The 19,245-nt window shown below is 41.4% G+C and overlaps 1 protein-coding gene across 1 annotated transcript in view; it reads left to right on the top strand.

The window, feature by feature from the left end:
* PLPPR1 (phospholipid phosphatase related 1) overlaps nucleotides 1–14,870 on the top strand; it is a 263,459-nt gene extending 248,589 nt beyond the window's left edge. The window contains exons 5-8 of the mRNA XM_024126495.2: nucleotides 2,358–2,608; nucleotides 5,764–5,940; nucleotides 9,804–9,935; nucleotides 14,796–14,870. Of these exons, the coding sequence (XP_023982263.1) occupies nucleotides 2,358–2,608; nucleotides 5,764–5,940; nucleotides 9,804–9,935; nucleotides 14,796–14,828 (593 nt within the window). The 3' untranslated portion in view covers nucleotides 14,829–14,870. The remainder of the gene's footprint in view (nucleotides 1–2,357; nucleotides 2,609–5,763; nucleotides 5,941–9,803; nucleotides 9,936–14,795) is intronic.
* Nucleotides 14,871–19,245: the final 4,375 nt, after the last annotated feature.

Here is a 19,245-nt window from a genome sequence, read left to right as displayed (position 1 = left end):
CTGACATTGTCTGTGAATCACCGCTGCAGCTTCCACTGCACTTTGTTGGCATGGCCCATGCCAGGCAAGTGGAATCCCCGGGACTGCCCTTCTGAAGGTACATCAAATACACCAGAATGAAATGTTTGGAAAGCAAATGCTTGTTAAGCCATCAGGAGAAGCAGACAAAATCCAGGAGAGGCAAAGGGAAGAGGGGAAAGCAACTTTCAGCAATAATATCACATGGCAGCAAAGTGGAAATGTGCCCGTCACAGATTCACTGTGACCATGGACCTGGCACTTCAGACGCCTATCCAAGGAGCCTAGAAATCCTCTATCTCAGAAAGAATTCGCCCTAATTGGAAGCATTCTGACAAATAAAATCCCAGAGGAAAATGCCGTCTGTCACTTTTCCCTTTTCAAATCACAAGTTACCCTAGTTTCCTGGAAAAGTATGTCTAGACAGACTTTCTGCCCCTTGAAAAAGCCAGGGACCTGGTCTTTGAGAATCTTGCTTGAAGATGTAAGAAAATTTCTAACCCGACTTCCAGAACCTGTGGGTGAGGATTACCACGAATGATCAGTGAATGCCTACTCTCAGAGGTCAGACGCTATGAGTGTGAGCCGGCTGAAGGTTAGTAAAAGAGCCAGTCCTCATTCCGATAAAGCACATACTGGCAAAGCCACAAAAAAGAAAATTAAAACAATCAATACAGGTCAAAATGGAAACCGGATGAAGGTTTCAGCCAAACTTGTCTTTGCTTCTGCTCTAATGGATTGACTTTTAGGTGCTGAAGTCAGCACAATTTGCAGATTCAAGACATTGAATATGGAAGTCAAAATTGGATAGGAATTTAATTGAAAATATAGCAGATCCTTGACATTTACAAGGGTTAATGCTGCCTCTCACACTTGCCAACTTCTCCCATAATTGTGTCGCACTTGAAAAGTCTTCTTTATCTCTTCAGGTGACTTGTATGTACCTTGGCTCCGCACAGCTGCTCTTGATATATTTAACAGAAAACAGTCCACAGATAATCTATAGATGTATGTATAGGCTTTGAAAGATCCACAGTGAAACTTCCTATAGGGAATTCTGCTTATTCATGTTCATGCTTGTTGGGGGTAATCCTATGTTCCTGTGGAATTTACCAGAGAACAGATAAAATCCAGGAAGTATAGCTTACCCACGGGGCTCTTGGCCTAGCAGGCCAAGTCAGCATGGTGGGTAAAATAACACCTTCCTCACTCCGAAATGTCTATGTCCTAACCCCTGGAAACTGTGGATGTATTACTTTCCATGACAAAAAGGAATTTATATGTGTGATTAGATTAAGGATTTTGAGATTATCCTGGATTATTCAGGTAGACGCAATGTAACCTTATAAGAGAGAAGCAAGAGAGTGAGTCACGGAAAGAAAGGTGACAATGGAAGCAGAGCTCGTATGATATGATTGTTGGGGAGGTAGGGGGAGAGCGGGGCCACAAGTCAAGCAATGAAGGCAAGAAGCTGGAAAAAGCAAGGAATGAATTCTACTGTGGAGCTTCCAGAAAGAACACAGCTCTGCCAACACTTTGATTTTAGCCCAGTGAAACCTATTTTGGACTTCTGACCTCTGGAACTGCAAAACAACACATCTGTGTTGGTGTAAGCCACTCAGTTTGTGGTAATTTGATACAGTCAACAACATTCATCTTTAACACTCTTCCTCCTCATTTTCTGTTTCCAACATCAAATGAAACATCCAAGTCAATCAAGGTTTCTAGAGTGATCTTTTTCTCTCTTTTAGGGACGACTCCCTAACAACCTCATTCTCTCACCTGCCATGATAACTCCTCCAAGGAGTATCTGCATTTCCAACAGGACCGGGGGAAGATATTTTCTATAGAAGGAAACAGAACTAATGTTGAGTAACTTACTTAATGCCAGGCACGCAGCGGGTGTTTTGCACATATTTTATTTCATCTTTCCAACTCCTTTCTGAGGTACCACTCGCCCCAACCACTGTGTGATACGGGTACCAAGATTCAGAGAAGGTAAACAACTTACGCTGTGAACGAGTCACCAAAGGTGGGTCTGGAGCCCAGCTCCACATGACTCCAAAATTCAAATTCTTTCCATTAGCACATGCTGCTTCTAATTCACTTATGCAAAATAATGAAATGCTAACATCAGCGTGACTGCATCAATTTGGAAGAAACAGTGGTTTGGGAAGCAGGCATCACTCCCTGGAAAGATATAGGTGAGGGGACAATTTGACTCTGGGGAGGACCTTTCTGATAGGTTGTCATGGACTCTCACCGCTGTTTTTCTCTCAGGGACAAAACCAATCGATGGGGTATGTCACCTTTCCTAATTATTTTAAATCTCCTCATAGGGGTATTTGCTTTTGGGCTTTTTGCTACTGACATTTTTGTAAACGCCGGACAAGTGGTCACGGGGCACCTGACGCCGTACTTCCTGACGGTGTGCAAGCCCAACTACACCAGCGCAGACTGCCGGGTGCACCACCAGTTCGTCAACAACGGGAACATCTGTACTGGGGACCTGGAAGTGATAGAGAAGGCTAGGAGGTCCTTTCCCTCCAAACATGCTGCTCTGAGCATTTACTCCGCCTTATACGCCACGGTGAGTATGACCCACGTGGAGTTTTGGCTGTGATGGGTCTCTCCGCCACCCTCCCCCCCATTCTTTCATTACTTCTGGTGACTTTTAAAGTCATGTTACAATATGTTTCTCCTTTATTATATCATGCTGTTGCCCCCACCCTCAACATCCCAATGTAAGACCTGCCAGAGGATGTTAATTCTGGCAAGACTGTTGCTAATCACTTGGTCACATCTCCCATTTTACAGATGCAGAGACTGAGGCCCAGAGAATAGCTAAGAACACAGAGTCAGAGCGGAGGCCCGGGCTCCTGGCACCGGGTATGGGGTTCTTTCACTGCCCAGAGCAGCACTCTTTGCCAAAGTTTTGGTTGGCTCTAGAACAGCACACATTCCTCACACTTGTCTACAAATTTGCAGGCGTGTGCCTCGTGCGAACGCCTGCCTGGGCAGTGCGGCAAACCCGGATAAAGACATGGCTTTCCTCTGCTCCTCCTAATACTCTTCTTCATCACTTTGCCAGGACAGATGGGTGATCCTAAAAGACCCCCAACACCCACAAGTTTACTTCTCACTGTTCCCTAGGTCACACAAGCTTTGACTGTCCCCACTGGGGTATAATAGTCTAAACTTTTTGCTCTCATCACAGAGAAAGCCCAAAGTGTGTCTTGCATCTTAAAATAGAAGAAATGATGGTGTCCATCCATATTTTTTTCCTGCTCTTTAATTGCATCCACTTTGGAAATGACGTCATTTCACCTTTTTCTGACCTCTGTTTCCTTAGAACCAAGCGTATAGAAGTAGAGGGATTAGTGCAAGGGTTCCACTGCTGGATATCATGTGTATTTACCTGTGGATGAGTGACTATTGGCTGAAAACACCCCTTTTCCTTCAATTTATTTTATATTCAGGGTGTGACTAGGCTAGTGATTCTCAGGGAAAGGTGAGGTAGGAGAAGGCAGAGGAAAGACCCCTTTCAAACTACGCAGTCTTCCCAGAGACTCTGAGTGTGCCCTCGCCCCACCCCCAGGGAGCATGTCCCCTCGCATCCAACGACAGTCACTGCACTCCCTGCTGAGTCTGCTTCTGATGGAAGTGTGGCCATGCCATCGCCCCAAATACATACATTCAGGGTGGAGTAAAGGTGACTGATTACAGGTCTGGTCCACTTAGTAGAGTTTGAAAGAAATTGCTGAATATTCTCTTTAAAACAATGGCGCTTTTTTGTCCAATTTATAGGATAACATCTATAGGATCAATTTTCCAAAATAAGTCTAATTATTTCTTTTAGATCTACTCTTTAATAAATACATGTCAAAAGTGATTTCAGCTACCCCCATATTAAGGAAACATGAACATAAATAATACAGAAGTCTGATTTACAAACAGACCAGTTTAGCTCAATGAGGTTTCTTGGCTTTACTGCCCACCCCCCAAAAAAATCTACACCAGGTATTTTTAAACAAAGTCTTTTCAGGCATTTGGCATAGTTTCCAGTTTTCAAAATATCGCTTTGTATCCTAGATTATCTAGGACCTAAGTTATATGAAGCAATGTACTCTTGCACCTTTTTCTGTGTTTTTATCAAACTCAAGTCATTGTTGTATGAAATCAATTTTTACAACACCATTATAAAAATAAATCTGTTACTCATCAAAAAATACTGTCTCATCAAGTGAGGTATAAATTTCTCTTGGGAAGAAAGAAGTTATCTTACTCAGAATAGATGCTTATATAGCACGTTTTCAAGAATTCAGATATAATCCAATTCAAATCATGCCCCACAGACAGACTATAATCAGAAACCCTGATACAAGATTCCAATTGTGTAAACATTTTTCCGAGACCCTATTATGTGTGCTTTCAGAAATTACTCAACAAGGTTTTCCTAAGTACTAGTTAATGCTGTGAAGAATACTAAATAACCATAGGCCCATGTTATTAATAGTTTGTAATCTTATAGGGAAGATTTATAAAGGCTATAATTAAAAAACAATATAGAAGCATAAAAAACTAAATTTAAATATATCTAGTATAGATGTTAAGTAACATTTCCTACACAGCCTCAGAATGGTGTGATGATATGCTCTAATTTATGTAACTCTGATCTAACCACAGTTTTATAGGGTATCTATTACATGTAACAAAGAAAACCCCATCTTCCTGTATTCACACCAGCGTTGAAGGATCATTCTAGGAAAGTAAGCTTATAATAATACTTTAAAATGCATCTATGTGAACTTACATGTGCTCAGGCCATACAAGCACACCATAGATTGTAATTTAAGTATTGGCATACTATTTTTCTGGGTTGCAAACTCATTTAGCACACTTGTTAAGAAGCGATGATAGATCAATTACGCCCTCTAGTGGTTTCTTGTAACCATTACCAAAGGTTGTGTAACAAAGTATTTACCTGTTTGGAAGAGGCACATCTTCCTAACTCTAAGCCACAAGGGACACATTTGGTAACTGAGCCTATGAAATACTTAAGAGTCTCACCCAGCTCCTCACAATGGAATAAGAACAACCTACAACTCACATGTCATAAGTAGCATCATCCTTTACTTACATCAGGACTTCCCAACTTTTTGTATGTCGTGGCCCACATAGAGAATTTTATTTTCAAACATGCTGGAGTAAATGAATGGATAGGGCTGATCAAGCTATCCCAAGGATTGTGAGAATCAATTTCCCAGCACAACTGAAACGTATTTCTGTGACACACTGGTTTGGAAGTTCTAATTCAGTCAATTAACTAATCAGTCAATGCTTTTATATTGGTTGAAAGTGTGAAGAATACGCTAGGATTATGGGGGACACAAAAAGTGAAATTTATTGCCACTCACCTACCTGGTCTTCTCCATAAAATTAACTCTCATAGAAGATTTATTTGGCATCTGAGATTCTTATTTGGGTTTCCTAACACCCCAAGTGATTCTTTAGTTTGTTGCATAAAAACTGCATGCTCTGAACCTATTATGCTGTCATTCATGTCACTGTAATTTCTGTTCCCATACCCACCAGAATACAAAGCACCGAGACCAGTGTACATTCGTTCATCGTTCTTGCTTTGGTGCAGGCCCGTTTGTGTGTGCTGGTGTATGTCCGTGCATGTGTGTATATACACCGTATGCAGAGGCTGCCAGTCACTCCCCGGTCTCTGTCCTAACCTAGATGTACATCACAAGCACAATCAAGACGAAAAGCAGTCGACTGGCCAAGCCGGTGCTGTGCCTCGGGACCCTCTGCACAGCCTTCCTGATGGGCCTCAACCGGGTCTCTGAGTATCGGAACCACTGCTCCGATGTGATCGCGGGCTTCATCCTGGGCACTGCTGTAGCCCTGTTTCTGGTAGGTCAGCTTCCGCCTACTTTTTTCCCCTCTGGTGCCCTCTGAAAGGCTGCCCAAGATCCTGGCAAGTCAGGTTCCCCAGACTCCAGTCTAAGTCCAAGTTCCTCTGGCCCCAACCTTGTGAGTTGCAGTTACTCGCCAAGTATCCTGTGCCCTTTCTTTCAGAAATATGACTGCATGTTCCCCCTGTGGGTCAGGAGTAGGATCTCTTCAGGAAGGACGGCTTGCTCCACTTGCTTCAACCCTGGCCTTGGGGCTGGGCAGACGCAATTTAGCGTACCTTCAAACCATGAGTCTCTAAATACTTGTTCAGAACGTACTGGGAGCATAAGCTAAGTGTTGCTTGGAGGAAGAACAGAGAACGAAGTATTGACGCAAGCAGGCAGCTCCTTCTCCAGCATTTCAAGAAACTCCACTCTGGCCCAGCCTTGCATATCCCACTCAGAAATACGAAAACCCTCAGCTAACCACACCCAGACTTTTTAGGGGGCCTCTGTTATCTGAACATGCCTCTTGGGCATCTTATTTCCACTGTAAGTGGCCTCTCAACCACATAATACTTCCTGGAGAAGGGTTTTGGTTAAGTTTTATTGTTTTTTAAAATTTTTACAGATTTGAGGTATGATAGGCATACAATAAATGGCACAGGAAGACCTACAGATACATCCTTCTCTCCCACCCTTCATTCCTAAGCAACCACTGATCTTCTGTATTAGATTACCCTAAGATTTAATATTAATGGAATCATACAGTATGTATTTTTTGTCCTGGCATCCTTCACCCAGCATAATTATTTAGAGATTTACCCATGTTGTAAGCATGTTATCAGTAATTCCTTTTTCTTGCTGTGTAGTATTCCATTGCATGGGCATACCATAGAGGTTCAGTTTTAAAAATTATCTTCAAGGATTTAAAATATACCCAGAAGGGACTTCCCTGGTGGCGCAGTGTTTAAGAATCTGCCTGCCTATGCAAGGGACACGGGTTCGAGCCCTGGTCTGGGAAGATCCCACATGCTGTGGGGCAACTAAGCCCGTGCACCACAACTACTGAGCCTGCGCTGTAGAGCCCGTGAGCCACAACTACTGAGCCCGCATGCCACAACTACGGAGCCCGCATGCCACAACTACTGAGCCCGCATGTCTAGAGCCCGTGCTCCGCAACAAGAGAAGCCACCACGATGAGAAGCCCTGCACCGCAACGAAGAGTAGCCCCCCGCTCGCTGCAAGTAGAGAAAGCCCGTGCACAGCAACGGAGACCCAACGCAGCCAAAAATAAATAAAATAAATAAATTTATAAAATAAAATAAAATACACCCAGAAGGATTTACAGTAAATCACTAGGCCTGCAGATGTTGTGCATGAAATCAATCTCCTAATAACGTTCAGCAGGCCTCCCCTAGGAGACAGAAGCCATTACAGCCTGGATGTCCTTCCTCCCCTTCTGCCCTTTCTGGTCCAAGGCACCCGTTAAGACTAACATCACACGTAGATGGATTTCACAGGCCTATGACCTAACTTCTCCTTGTCCTATCCCTTCCATATGGGGATTCTGTATATATGTCCTCACCAACATACAAAATGCACATATGCCTCTCCCAACCTCTAACTCAGAGTTTCCCAATATTTTTACCTGCTCAGATACACACAGAAAATGCTTGCATTTACTCAGAACATTAATTGGCAAGCTCCATTTGAATTCAAAATTATTTCTAATGGATCAGTCTTTCTTTCTTAAGTGAAAGATGAGGGACTTCAATGCAAATTCTCTGGGTGAAGCAGCAGGAAAAGTGGTGCTGAGGTGATCCTCAGATGTTGAGCTCTCAGAAGATATTTCCCTAAGGGTGCTTTTTAAAAGGGGGAGAGAATACAGATGACTTCAAGAGAAGAGAGGATTTTACAAACAGAGATCAATAGTACATAAATGAAGGCTTGGACTCCAAAGAAACACTTTCGCTGTCCCCATCAGTCCTGGATCCAGCTCAACCCCAGCTAAAGAGAAAAAGCGGTACTGACTACTGTTCCAAGCAATTTCATGGGGTCTTTATGGGATGAAATCCAAAAACTTTGTGTTTGCCGAGGCCCCATACACAAATTCTAATTTAACATTAAACTTGTGTTCTCTCAGTAACTTGCAGCCCTCCTTCCTACCACTTGGTTACTGTTAAGTCTTGTATTGCCTTCCCAATTGATGATGAATGTCAGAATTTGTTTTCCACAAATGTTCTTTATGTAAGACCCATACCTGCTGTGGAATGGGTCTGGTAGGAGGCAGGCCACACTGTCCCCCACTGTATCTGCATGTACACACCTCACATATACACTCGCCAAGCTGGGAAATGGGAGGAGCGGACCTTGTAAAAGAGAACGGAAGCATTCCAAAGCAGAGACTTGGAGGAGGCCGAAAAAGAAGAGTCTGAACAGGAGCATATATGTGGCCTATGTTCATTATGGTTTTGTGTTTCTTATGAAGATCAAAGTGGGGGAAAGGGGAAGGAGGTTAGTTGAACAATTACTACATGCCCTACACTTTATATACACCAAATCATGTGCTCCCAGGACAACCCTAACAATGTTTTTTACTGAAGTAACTTTGGTTTATAATGTATGTTTCATGTGTACCTTATAATTTGACATCTGTATACAGACGCTCGCCCCCAAAAGTCTACTTTTCATCTGCCACCATATAATTGACCCCCTTAACCTATTTTGCCCTCCCCCCGCCCCCCTTCCCCTCTGGTAACCACCCATCAGTTCTGTGTTTGTTTTGTTTATCGTGCCCTAACAGTAGTCTTATCCTCATTTTATAAAAGAGGAAAGTGAGGCTCACAGATAAGTAACTTGCCCAATGGCCACCCAGCCAGTAAGCCAGGAATCTGACCTGCTCTCTCCAACCCCAGAGCTCCTACACCTTCCACTTCTCCCATTTCCTGAATGGGGGACGTTTAAGCAGAGCTGGAGAGTAAGGTAGAGGAGAGCCAGGTAGAGAATATTCATGTGAACATTCTGTGGGATTTGAGGAGCTACAGGAAAGATTCAGAGGCACCGGATATAGAAAAAAACGATGCAGAACAATGGAAGAGAGTATGGAAAGAGACAGAAGATGGTTAGAACAGACTCAGTTATGAAGGGGCCTCAGTAGGAAATAAAGACAAGTGGGTAGTAATTTAGAGAGGGAGTTTTAATGGAAGCAATAAACATGCCTAATAAATTATGTGACTATTTGCTAAGTAACTTAAGGGTAATCATCTTAGGTAAGAGTTAAAGACTAGCTAACATTGCATTTTTGCTGTATGTTTGGCACTTGTTAAGAGGCAAAATCCTATAGCAGTGGTGTGATTTAGAGGCTATGGAGTTTAAATCTGTGTAACCTTGGGCAAGTTATCTAAATTCTCTGTGCCTCCTTATCTAAGTTGGAGAGGATAATAGTACCTCCCTTATTAAGATTGCCGAGTGGATTAGATGAAATAAGGTAAACCCTCAGGACAGTACCAGACACATAAGTGGCCCTCAGTAAATGTTAGCTGTTATTATGAGGTGCTTTATATTCATCATGTCTTTTAATTGTTGTAAATCTATGAGGTAGGTATTATTCCCATTTTTACAGGTGAGGAAACAAGCTCAATGGGAGTAGACTGAGCATCCCTGGCCATCTGGTGATCAAACAGATGCTTCCTCAGCACCTAGAATGTGCTCAGCAGCAGACAGCCTGAACCATGCCCCAGGTCTTTCCATGGTCCCTACCCACTGGCTCACAAGTCACTATGCAATGACATTCTAAGGGGGAAGGTCTGCCACCCGCAGAGATGGCCAGGCATTGACGGCTGCAGTCTGACCCCAATCTTTTTTCCCCTCATCCTGCAGGGAATGTGTGTGGTCCATAACTTTAAAGGAACACAAGGATCTCCTTCCAAACCCAAACCCGAGGACCCCCGTGGAGTACCCCTAATGGCTTTCCCAAGGATAGAAAGCCCTCTGGAAACCTTAAGTGCACAGGTACAGTAAAGTGATTTTAGCAAACCAAACCCGGAGGCTCCAGGCCTGTTTTCTTGGAGGTCAACTAATCCATTCCTCTACTGGAAACAGGACATAACTGAATCCACCCAGCAACAATAAAAATCTTACATAAAGGCCCTCAAGAACTTCACACCTTCCCTCAATTAATCCTGTATTCCTTCCAGGGCTTGGCCCTTCCTCAGGAAGTTCTTAGTCATGCCTAACTTAAACCCCAACTGCTTTAGGATACCTTGACCTGCAATGTAATAACACACTTGTGAAATTTACACCCACTCTTGTGGGAGGCCAATTTGATTTAGTAACTAGGACAACATTTGGAAAGAAATGCTCTGTTACATCCAGTGATAGATGTAAATTGGCAGCACATTAAAAACGGTAACTAAGTATCCTTTTGGATCTGTTTTGATGACCATCAAAAATTCCATGCAACAGTACTAACTGATCACTGATTTACCCCAGGACCTTGCTTCATCCCAGAGATGAATAACTAGCCACATAGTCCTGTGCTCAAAGAACTCACAGATGATCAGGAAAGGTGTATATAAATCAGTAATCGTAATACGGCATGCTGAATCAGATACACGAAGCGCTTTGTGAACACAGATGAAGAAGGAATTTATTCTAAGGCAGGGGAAGCCACAGAGAAGACTTGCCACCTGAAATGAGCCCTGAAACATGGTATAAAGCACTGACTTTTGCCCGAGACAGTTGCTAGGCGCTTTACAAATATATTTTTATTTGAACAAAAACTTACTGAATCAGTAGTATAATTCCCATTTCACAGAGCGAGAGGACTATGAAGATAGCAACAGTAAATTACTTCCCCAAGCCACATAGCCAGCAAGTGGGAAAACTGGGGTGAGTAGCTCTTTAAGCAGACAGAATGGGGATAACTAATAAAACAGGGTTTTTATATCATGACACGTTTTTCATGTAGCTGAGTCCTGCTAAAATGTTTATTTTCTGTAATAGTCTATCTCCACATCTTGTTGTATTTGACATTTCCTTACTAAATCATTTTCACAGAGTGCAAGAGAAGCAAATCTCCTCCCACTGGAATTATCATGTACTTCCTATCAATATAGTATAAAATATTTCACTATTTAAAGAGTAACTATCAGACATCTGAGAAACTATCCTATTTCTTTTCACATTTAATGAAGTCTAATTTTATTAATGAACCAGAAAAAAAAACAAGCTATTTCCACCTTGGGAAAAATATTTAGGGCTCTCCATTAAACCCAGTGCCAAGTATTTCGTTCATTTTCCCTTCATCTGTATTAAGGTGAAAATTTTGACTTGGTCCAATTGGAAATAACATACTGAAAATTTTACTACTGGTTTATTTATATATAGCCAGTTAATGCAGGTTGAATGACGAATTAGCTAAATAATAAAACCTTGTAATGAAATGGTGAAATAGACTCTCCCTAGTTTTTCTTCCCTAATTATGTTCTTGTACCCGGTGAGGTCAGAGTCGTTCCCTCTATTTTTTGAGATGAAGCAACTAATGACAAAGGTGAATTTAAAAAGCAAGCTGAGATGTTTGCCAAGTTCCACAAACATATCAGTCTGTCCCTGTAAATGCTGTCAACTTTGCCCTGAATGTCCTGGTCAAAGAGCACCCTGTTTCCGCCCCATCCTTTTACCCAGCACTGCTCAAGCATAACCTTCTGTCTGAAGCCTTCTCCAGACTTCTCTCTTCTCCCTCAGGACCAGTAATTGTTGACCAGGCCAAGAGACATCCAGGCCATGTTTTGGGGGATTCTACTTACATTGAAAAATGAAGTGCCAACCTGATTTCAAAACCTGCTATTCCCAATATAGATTTTTTTAAATTCTTTAAAAACATGTATTAGTTTATTTTTCACTACAGGCAGTAGTTGAACTTTTCAAATCTGTCCATGTATCTTTATTTCCATGTATATCCCCTCATCTGGGCACAATTTGAGGCCTTTCGTGAATACCAGGCTTGGGTCAAAGGGACCCCAGGGCCCCAGGTGTGATTGCCCCTCACAATTAATGTCAGTAATCCCCTCATATCTGCCTCCCACAAGGACTGAGAGATTAAGTATATGAACCATGTCTTTCTTACTCTCTATATTTCCTGGCATTCACTAGGGGTGAAATAAATATGTGATAGATGGACAGATGCAAGCCAGAACCAAAACCTGAACTAGACCCTCTAGTCAAAACTGAGAACCTAAAATTGGGCTCTAGTCAATATCTGAAACTCCATGGTAAATAGAAGTTGATGAGTAATGATGAACAGGACTTCTGCAGGCTAGTCAAAATAAAGCTACAGGAAGCCGGATGGAAAGTATTGCCTCTTAAGTGATGCCTTCCATACTAGTTGTGCAATATTCAAGTAACCAAGCATCTGCTTTCCACATGGGTAGTTAGGAGGATATACCCTTTATTTGTGGGTCAAGAAGAGAAAATGAGCATTTATTGCAAGCCCTCACATTCACTCCTTACAATAATCCTGCAATTGGCATTATTATTCGACTTTATAGATGAAGTAAGGCACAAAGAGTTTAAGTAACATGCCAAAGGTCACCCAGTTAACATCAAGACCCAGGCCCATCTAACTCTAAAGGCCCTGCTTGCTCTTGTACACCACACGGCCTGACGTTTAAGGAAAATTCCATTTTGAAATCTACAACTCTCAGCATTGAATATGGAAACACGCTCTAGGGGACAGTGTGTGTGAGCTGAGCTGCACAGGGCTGGCATAGTTTACATTGAGCTACAGCTCTTCCAAAATAAATATGCCCTGTGTTTTCCCCTGTGGGCAAGAGCTTTCTGTGCACCAGCAGCAGCCATGGCTTCTACTAGAAGCTGCTCCTTTGTAATTTCTGGGATAGAACCATCTTCCTGGGAGGAGGACTTGTGGGAACTGAGAGAAGATATGAACCTGTCTTTAAAGTACACATTCTCACACGTGAAATCCATCCAGCTGTTCAGAGCGCCTCAAGGAGAAGACTGTCTAGCTGGGGAGGGAACACCCTCACCCTCCCTTCCCTTCTTCCAGAGACATCCTTTCCCCTTTGCCACACGGAGCCCCAGAGCTGCAGTGTTCTATCCTTCTCTCCAAAAGATCAACTCAAATTTGAGTATTTGCCTTCTGTGGTTGAGACGGTACATTTTCTAAAATCTTTCCCCAATACTAAAGAGAAACCAGAAAGTAAAAAATTACAGAATCCAAACAAAACAAAAATGGTCAAGTTTCCAAAGGATTATTTTGTGATGCAACAGAGCTGTTGTGTCCTAGAGAGACCAGCTCCAAGCTATCCTCGTCCTGCGGCCTCACACCCACTTTCACCTGCGTAATCAGCTTAGCGTTGAGCAACTGTGTCTTTGCTGAACACAGTTTATATTAACAGAGAAATGAGAGATGAGCCAGCGTGTTAACTCACTGTGTGTGGTATAAAGTCTCCCGTGTCTCCTGATGGGGGCAGGGCGATATAGGGGGGAGATGATATTTTTTTTTAACAAAAAACAAGGATCCAATCTATCTCAAGACTCAGATGCCTATGACCTTATTCCAGAAGATTCTGATTCAGCCATTCTGGGGTGCAAAGCCATATAAGAAAATAGTCCCAGAGGAATTCTAATGCTCACCACCCCTTGACTTAGAACTAGTGATATTATAGATTTCAAATTATAAATAGAAAAAAGAAAAGACTTGGAGAGATAAAGAAATCTGCCCAAAGTCACCCAGTTAGTTATCTTAGGCAGTTAAACTACCTTATCTTTACCACCCACTTTTAAATGGACTCATAAACATATAAATGACCAAATTATTGACCAAAAATTTTAAAAAGAAAGCATATTATAAAAGTAAAAACAAATTTTTCACATTACGGCAAGAAATATAAAAACCTCAATTTTCACAAATATGGTAGATAAAAGTACCTTGAAAAATATGGACTACTCAGCTTCTAAAATTCATAGTTGAACTCTCAAGAATATACATCTCTAGTGTCCTAAAAACAAACAGGAATCTGGAAACCCATAATAAATTAGATATAAAGCCACCATTTCTTAAGGTATTTACCAATCCCATGGACTGGAAGTTTTAAGTTCAAACAAAAGAGAAAGACTTGGGCCTGAAGAAAGGTCGGATTATGTATAAGTTATATAAAACAAAAGAGATAAGGATTATGAACAAACCATATAAACAAAAATTAATGGAACTACAAGGAAAAGTAGACAAAGCTGCAATCATAGATTTTAACACTTCGCTCAGTAATAAGCAAATGAAATATAGTAAAAGACAGATGATTAATAAAGTTGATCTAAGGCACATATATAATCCTTCTCAAAACACACAAAACATTTAAAATAGACCACGTGCAAGACTATAAAGCAAATCAAGAAACTTTAAAAGCATCTAGATCACATTCTCTAGAAATTCAAAGATACCTTAAACCAAAAACCCCTGTGCATCAGAAAATATTAAACTCATTGCTCTGGAACTCATGACTCAGAATATATCATATGGAAATTTTTCAAAGATTAGAACTGTTCAAAATTAAAGCCACAATGTTAAAAAAAGATGTGGGATGAAGCTAAAGTTACTTTTAGATCTTCAAATGTTTCATAGAATATATGATATATCATATATGATATATTATATCATATATAATATAAGACATGGTCTTATTTGGGTTGAAAATCAGGGAAGTTTTAATAGAAGAGGTAACAATTTGAGGGTCCTTGGAAGAGCATGTGAGGGACCGGGAGCAGAATGAACTTGAGACAGGAAAGCAAGAGGATATTCTGGGGAGAGTGTGTGCATGAGTCAACTAAGGTTTTATCTGCTTGTGTTCGCAGAATCACTCTGCCTCTATGACCGAAGTTACCTGAAACGGCTGACGTGTCACAAGCTGTTTTTTTTTTTTAAATCACCCTCCAATTCGATACTTCAAGGCACACAGTTACTTGATGTCAAACTGTGAAGACAAGTATTATGTTTATCTAGTTAGAGGCTAATGTTTTGTACATTTTTTGTATGAGGAAGTGATGTAGCTTGCCCTGGTTTTTTTTTTTTTTTTTTTTTAGTCAGCTTTAATATATTTATGCCAGAATTTTAAACAAAATTTTCTTCTTCTTCAGGTGTGCATTGAAGAACCACATTTATTCAATGGTTGATGTTGTTTTGTGATATTTGTACACAAACCTTCTTTTCTCAGTTTTATAGACACTGAAATGAAATAATTCACTTTAATCTTTTATTATCACAGTTGCTGCCTCTTCCAGGATTTTTGAATTTAAAAATCAAAAACTTCTGAGTTGCAGGGAAGACAATGTTGGTTTATGGTAAATCACAAAATCAATTGTGTAGAAAGAAGTATTACTTTGAAAAAGAACTTTTTCTGATTTCTTAACGTGATTGCGTTCTAAGTTAAAGTAACATATTAATAAAATCACCTAAGTTACATAAACAATAGCAGGAAATCCTGGATTTGAGGAATGTTGGGTATGATTCTTAGGTAATGGCCTCTCCTGGTTAAGAAATTCAAGATCTTTCTGCAATTATGTCTTTGGGCTGGCAGGTGACACTACAGCCTTCTTTCCCAAAAAACTGCCAGTACCAGCGTCCCCTGTCAACTCAGTTTTGTAGATCATATTGTATGGACTTTATATGAAAATGAATATTTTACAGTTTGCACAGTATTATTTTGCAGAAAGGGTATCAGAGCATCTACAACCTAGAGCCCCAGAGCAACAGCTTGACTTTGTGGCTTTTAATTGTTCTAGAATTTTAACTGCATCACATTTTTCTAGCATGGTAATAACTAATGTGTAACTTCCTTGAGAGCAGGAGCTCCCTTGTCTGTATCTATCAGAATGTTTTCTTGACACTTCCATGTTGGTTCTTCTTAGCTTTTTTTGTACATATTTTTTTTCTAAAGAAAAAAAGTTATCACAAAATGGATCTTGGCTCGTGTCCTTTGTTTGAAGCTTCATCCACTGGGCAAAGGTATTTGAAGAGTCACAATGACGTGACCTCAATAAGTGTTATCCTCCTCAGTTCCATGCCTGTGGGATCAATGCTAATGAAGGCGTGTGTATTTAGACAAAAGAATTCTTGAAATTAAGACACTCGGAGGCACATTCTGGATGCCTAGCAAGCTACCTGTGTCTTCAGCTTGCCCATAGATACTTCTAAGGTGTCAGTAAAAAGTCAGAATCATTTTTAGGAAAAGTTACCTCTGCTAAAACTCATCCCCCATCTCATTCTGGCCTAAACTTATTTGCACTTACATGTATATACACTCACACACATCTTTTGAGTGAAGTCTGACTAAAAGTTGGGGAAGTGGGCAAGAAAGAAAAGTGTTGAAAGCCCTACTCATCCCCGATGCTACGTCACCACCATAATCTGGTTGTTCAAAACAAGGAATCCAGAGAAGCTGTGATGACCCCAAGGCGGTGCTATACACGTCAGCACTGATATTAGAATCCAGGTCTGCCCAACTCCAAATTCCATTCTTTCCACTACACCAAAATGTCTGTGAACCAAGTCCACATCTTTTCAGAGGTTTTTCAATGTCATCTACCTACTTAGGTGGTACAGGGGTTGGTGTAGCTGACCAAAGCACATCATGAGAAAGATGCATTCTAGTTATGAGAAGGAAAACTTTGCAAGCTCTGAGGCTTCCAATTATAAAATATATTTTATAATTTTTTAATAACGGCAATGAGGGCTCAATTTCACTGTTCATAAGACATTCTGAAAAATACTGGCAGACTCTATTGATTTTACATTGCCCATTTCTTATCACAATGGGAGACCATCTAAATATCTGACTACCAGATATGGCATTTCCAAGAACATAAGTTGACCAAGTGAGGGTTACCCTTCTACTCTTTTCTCTGGTTTCGATCTGGAAGAACCAATTAGAAGTGTTCTGAGATCTCTGGCCACAGACTCCAATTTCCTGGCCTTGATATGTTATTGATGACTTCAGTGAGTGACGCTGCACAGGACACGACACTGGGGCACTTGGAACGAAGGACCATCTCTGGGCTCACATCCCTGGGATCACCGAGCCAGTCTGATTCCTCCCATTATGACAAGGCAACCTTAGTGTTACCCCTGATTTAGCCCCAAGTCGTTTCACTGGCTTCACATTGATCTTGGAAGCCTGCCATTTGAGATTCATTTCTTAAGGCTAGAGACCCCCCACGTGGGCCTTCTACCCAGGACAAAGTCTTCTGTGTAAGTAGGAGGAGTGGTCACTATCACCTCAGGATGAATTCTGCAATGAGCTTTTCTTCCTCTTTTTAAAGAAAGCCCAGAGGAGCCTGAGAAGTCTGACTCACTGTGAGAGGGAAGCAGGAAGAAACAAAAGGAAGGCTGATATAGTGTGTGGACATAAGCAACCTCATGAGACTATTAGCCCCTGAGGATATTTATGACATCTTTCAGTTCTTTGATTCTGCACCCAGAATAGGATCTAACAGAGCCAAGTTTGTCAAATAGACAGATTCCAGGGTTCCACTTAATTTGTCTGAAGGAGTCTGTGACTTATTTGGAAATAAAGAGAATTTGCATGAGGCCTGAAGGTAAATGAAAGATAAGTATATTTAGATACAGAAATAAGGGTGAGGAAACTGCACTCAGCAGTTATGAAGATGTGGGTGCCTCTCTTGGTAAATTCCAGAGATCTCTCTAATTAGACTATAATAGACAGAAGGACTGTATGTAGCTCCAGTGAATCAGAATGCAAGCAGGCATAATCTCATATACAGGAGGAGGAGCAGACATTATTGGTATGATTTAAAGAGCAGAAGAGACAGGAATAGCATTTTTGTTTCCAAAAAATGGCCTTGACTTCCCTATTATATGCAACTACCAGAACTTTGAGGGTGTTTAAGTGTCTTGGAGGCAGACACAAATACCAGATTGCCCTAGTTCATTTTCAGGAGGTTGCCTTAAGGCTGTTACACTATTCTTGCCCTGCTGAAGTCAAGATGTGTACTAGAACTTGTCTGTTATTTACTGTCATCCCTTCTACTATTATGGGAATTTTGGAATGAACATCAAATCTCTTGCTTGCATCCTAGTTCTTGGTCCAAATATCCCAGGTTTGAGTGATACAATCATTCAACAGGTATTTAATGAGCATCTATTATGTGTCAAGAGTCATGCCAAGAACTGGGAATATGCAACAAAATTGACCTACTTCTCGCCCTTATGGAATTTTGGGTCAAGTGGAAGAAAAGGAGGACCACAAAACATTTAGTGCTTTGAAGGGAGACCTGATTTAGATAGGGCAAGTGTTATGTCTTCTTTAAAGTGACATACACATTACAGTGAGTTGGAGATGAACAGACAGAAAGTAGCCACGAGAACAGCATGTACAAATGTCCTGGGGCAAAAACGAGTTTTACACAGGTGAAGAACTGAAAGAAAGCCAGAGTGACACCGACTATCGGGTTACCCGTTCCAGGGGAAGTTTAGGGCCTGGGGCCCCCTACCTTTTGCCGAGTCCTTTGTGGGGTCCAGCTCTTCTCTGTGTTAAGGCAGTTGCCAGCAGAGTGGCCTGTTGTTTCATTCTCCACTGTTCCTTTTCCCTAAACGTGGTCCCTGCCATTAAAAATTTTAAAGGCAATTTCAGCAAGCTAAGACGTAGGCATTCCTAAAGCCCCTTCCACCTTTTGCATTTTCCTTTGTGTATTAGAGGCCCTCTGACCAATAAGTCATATTAACCATCTTTAAATTCTCTGGGCCTCAGGGACTGTATCTGTATATGCCCATAGGCTTTAAAGATCCTCTTTAGAAATTCTGAAGCCTCCTCATTCCGTTTCTGTAGTCCCTCCTGCGCTTCATTAAGGCTTCTTTGTTTCGGCCCCCTCTTCACAATCCTGCAAGAATGCAGTCTCGATAATGTCCAAGTTTGGGCCTATCCCCAGCATCATATCCCAGTTAGGATGCACTGTTGGTTCAGCTGTGCTGGCAGCAGCCTATATCGGGCCGTCAGGGGTTTCTGAATGAAGCTCACCTGCCTCCTCCGCAGCTCTATCCAGCACCATTCTACATGCTTCTGAAATGAGGAGGGTGGTGAATAAATTTTGAACACCGGCCTAGGTCGGGTTGTGGGTTGCAAGAAATCGATGAAAGAAAGTTTTCCGTTCTCTTTGGGTCATCTCTATAAGTTGACATACTGTTTAATTCCAATTAAATCTGAAGTTGAAAAAGGAGAATGGGCCCAGGTCAATCCCATTGGCTGCCCCATTTCAGCAATCACACCTCCAGTGGGAACTTGCCTTAAGG

Source organism: Physeter macrocephalus, chromosome 9, assembly GCF_002837175.3.
Source record: "Physeter macrocephalus isolate SW-GA chromosome 9, ASM283717v5, whole genome shotgun sequence".
NCBI classification, from domain to species: Eukaryota; Metazoa; Chordata; class Mammalia; order Artiodactyla; family Physeteridae; genus Physeter; species Physeter macrocephalus.
Note: the sequence above shows the minus strand (reverse complement) of the source record. Positions and strands in the feature narration are given on the sequence as shown.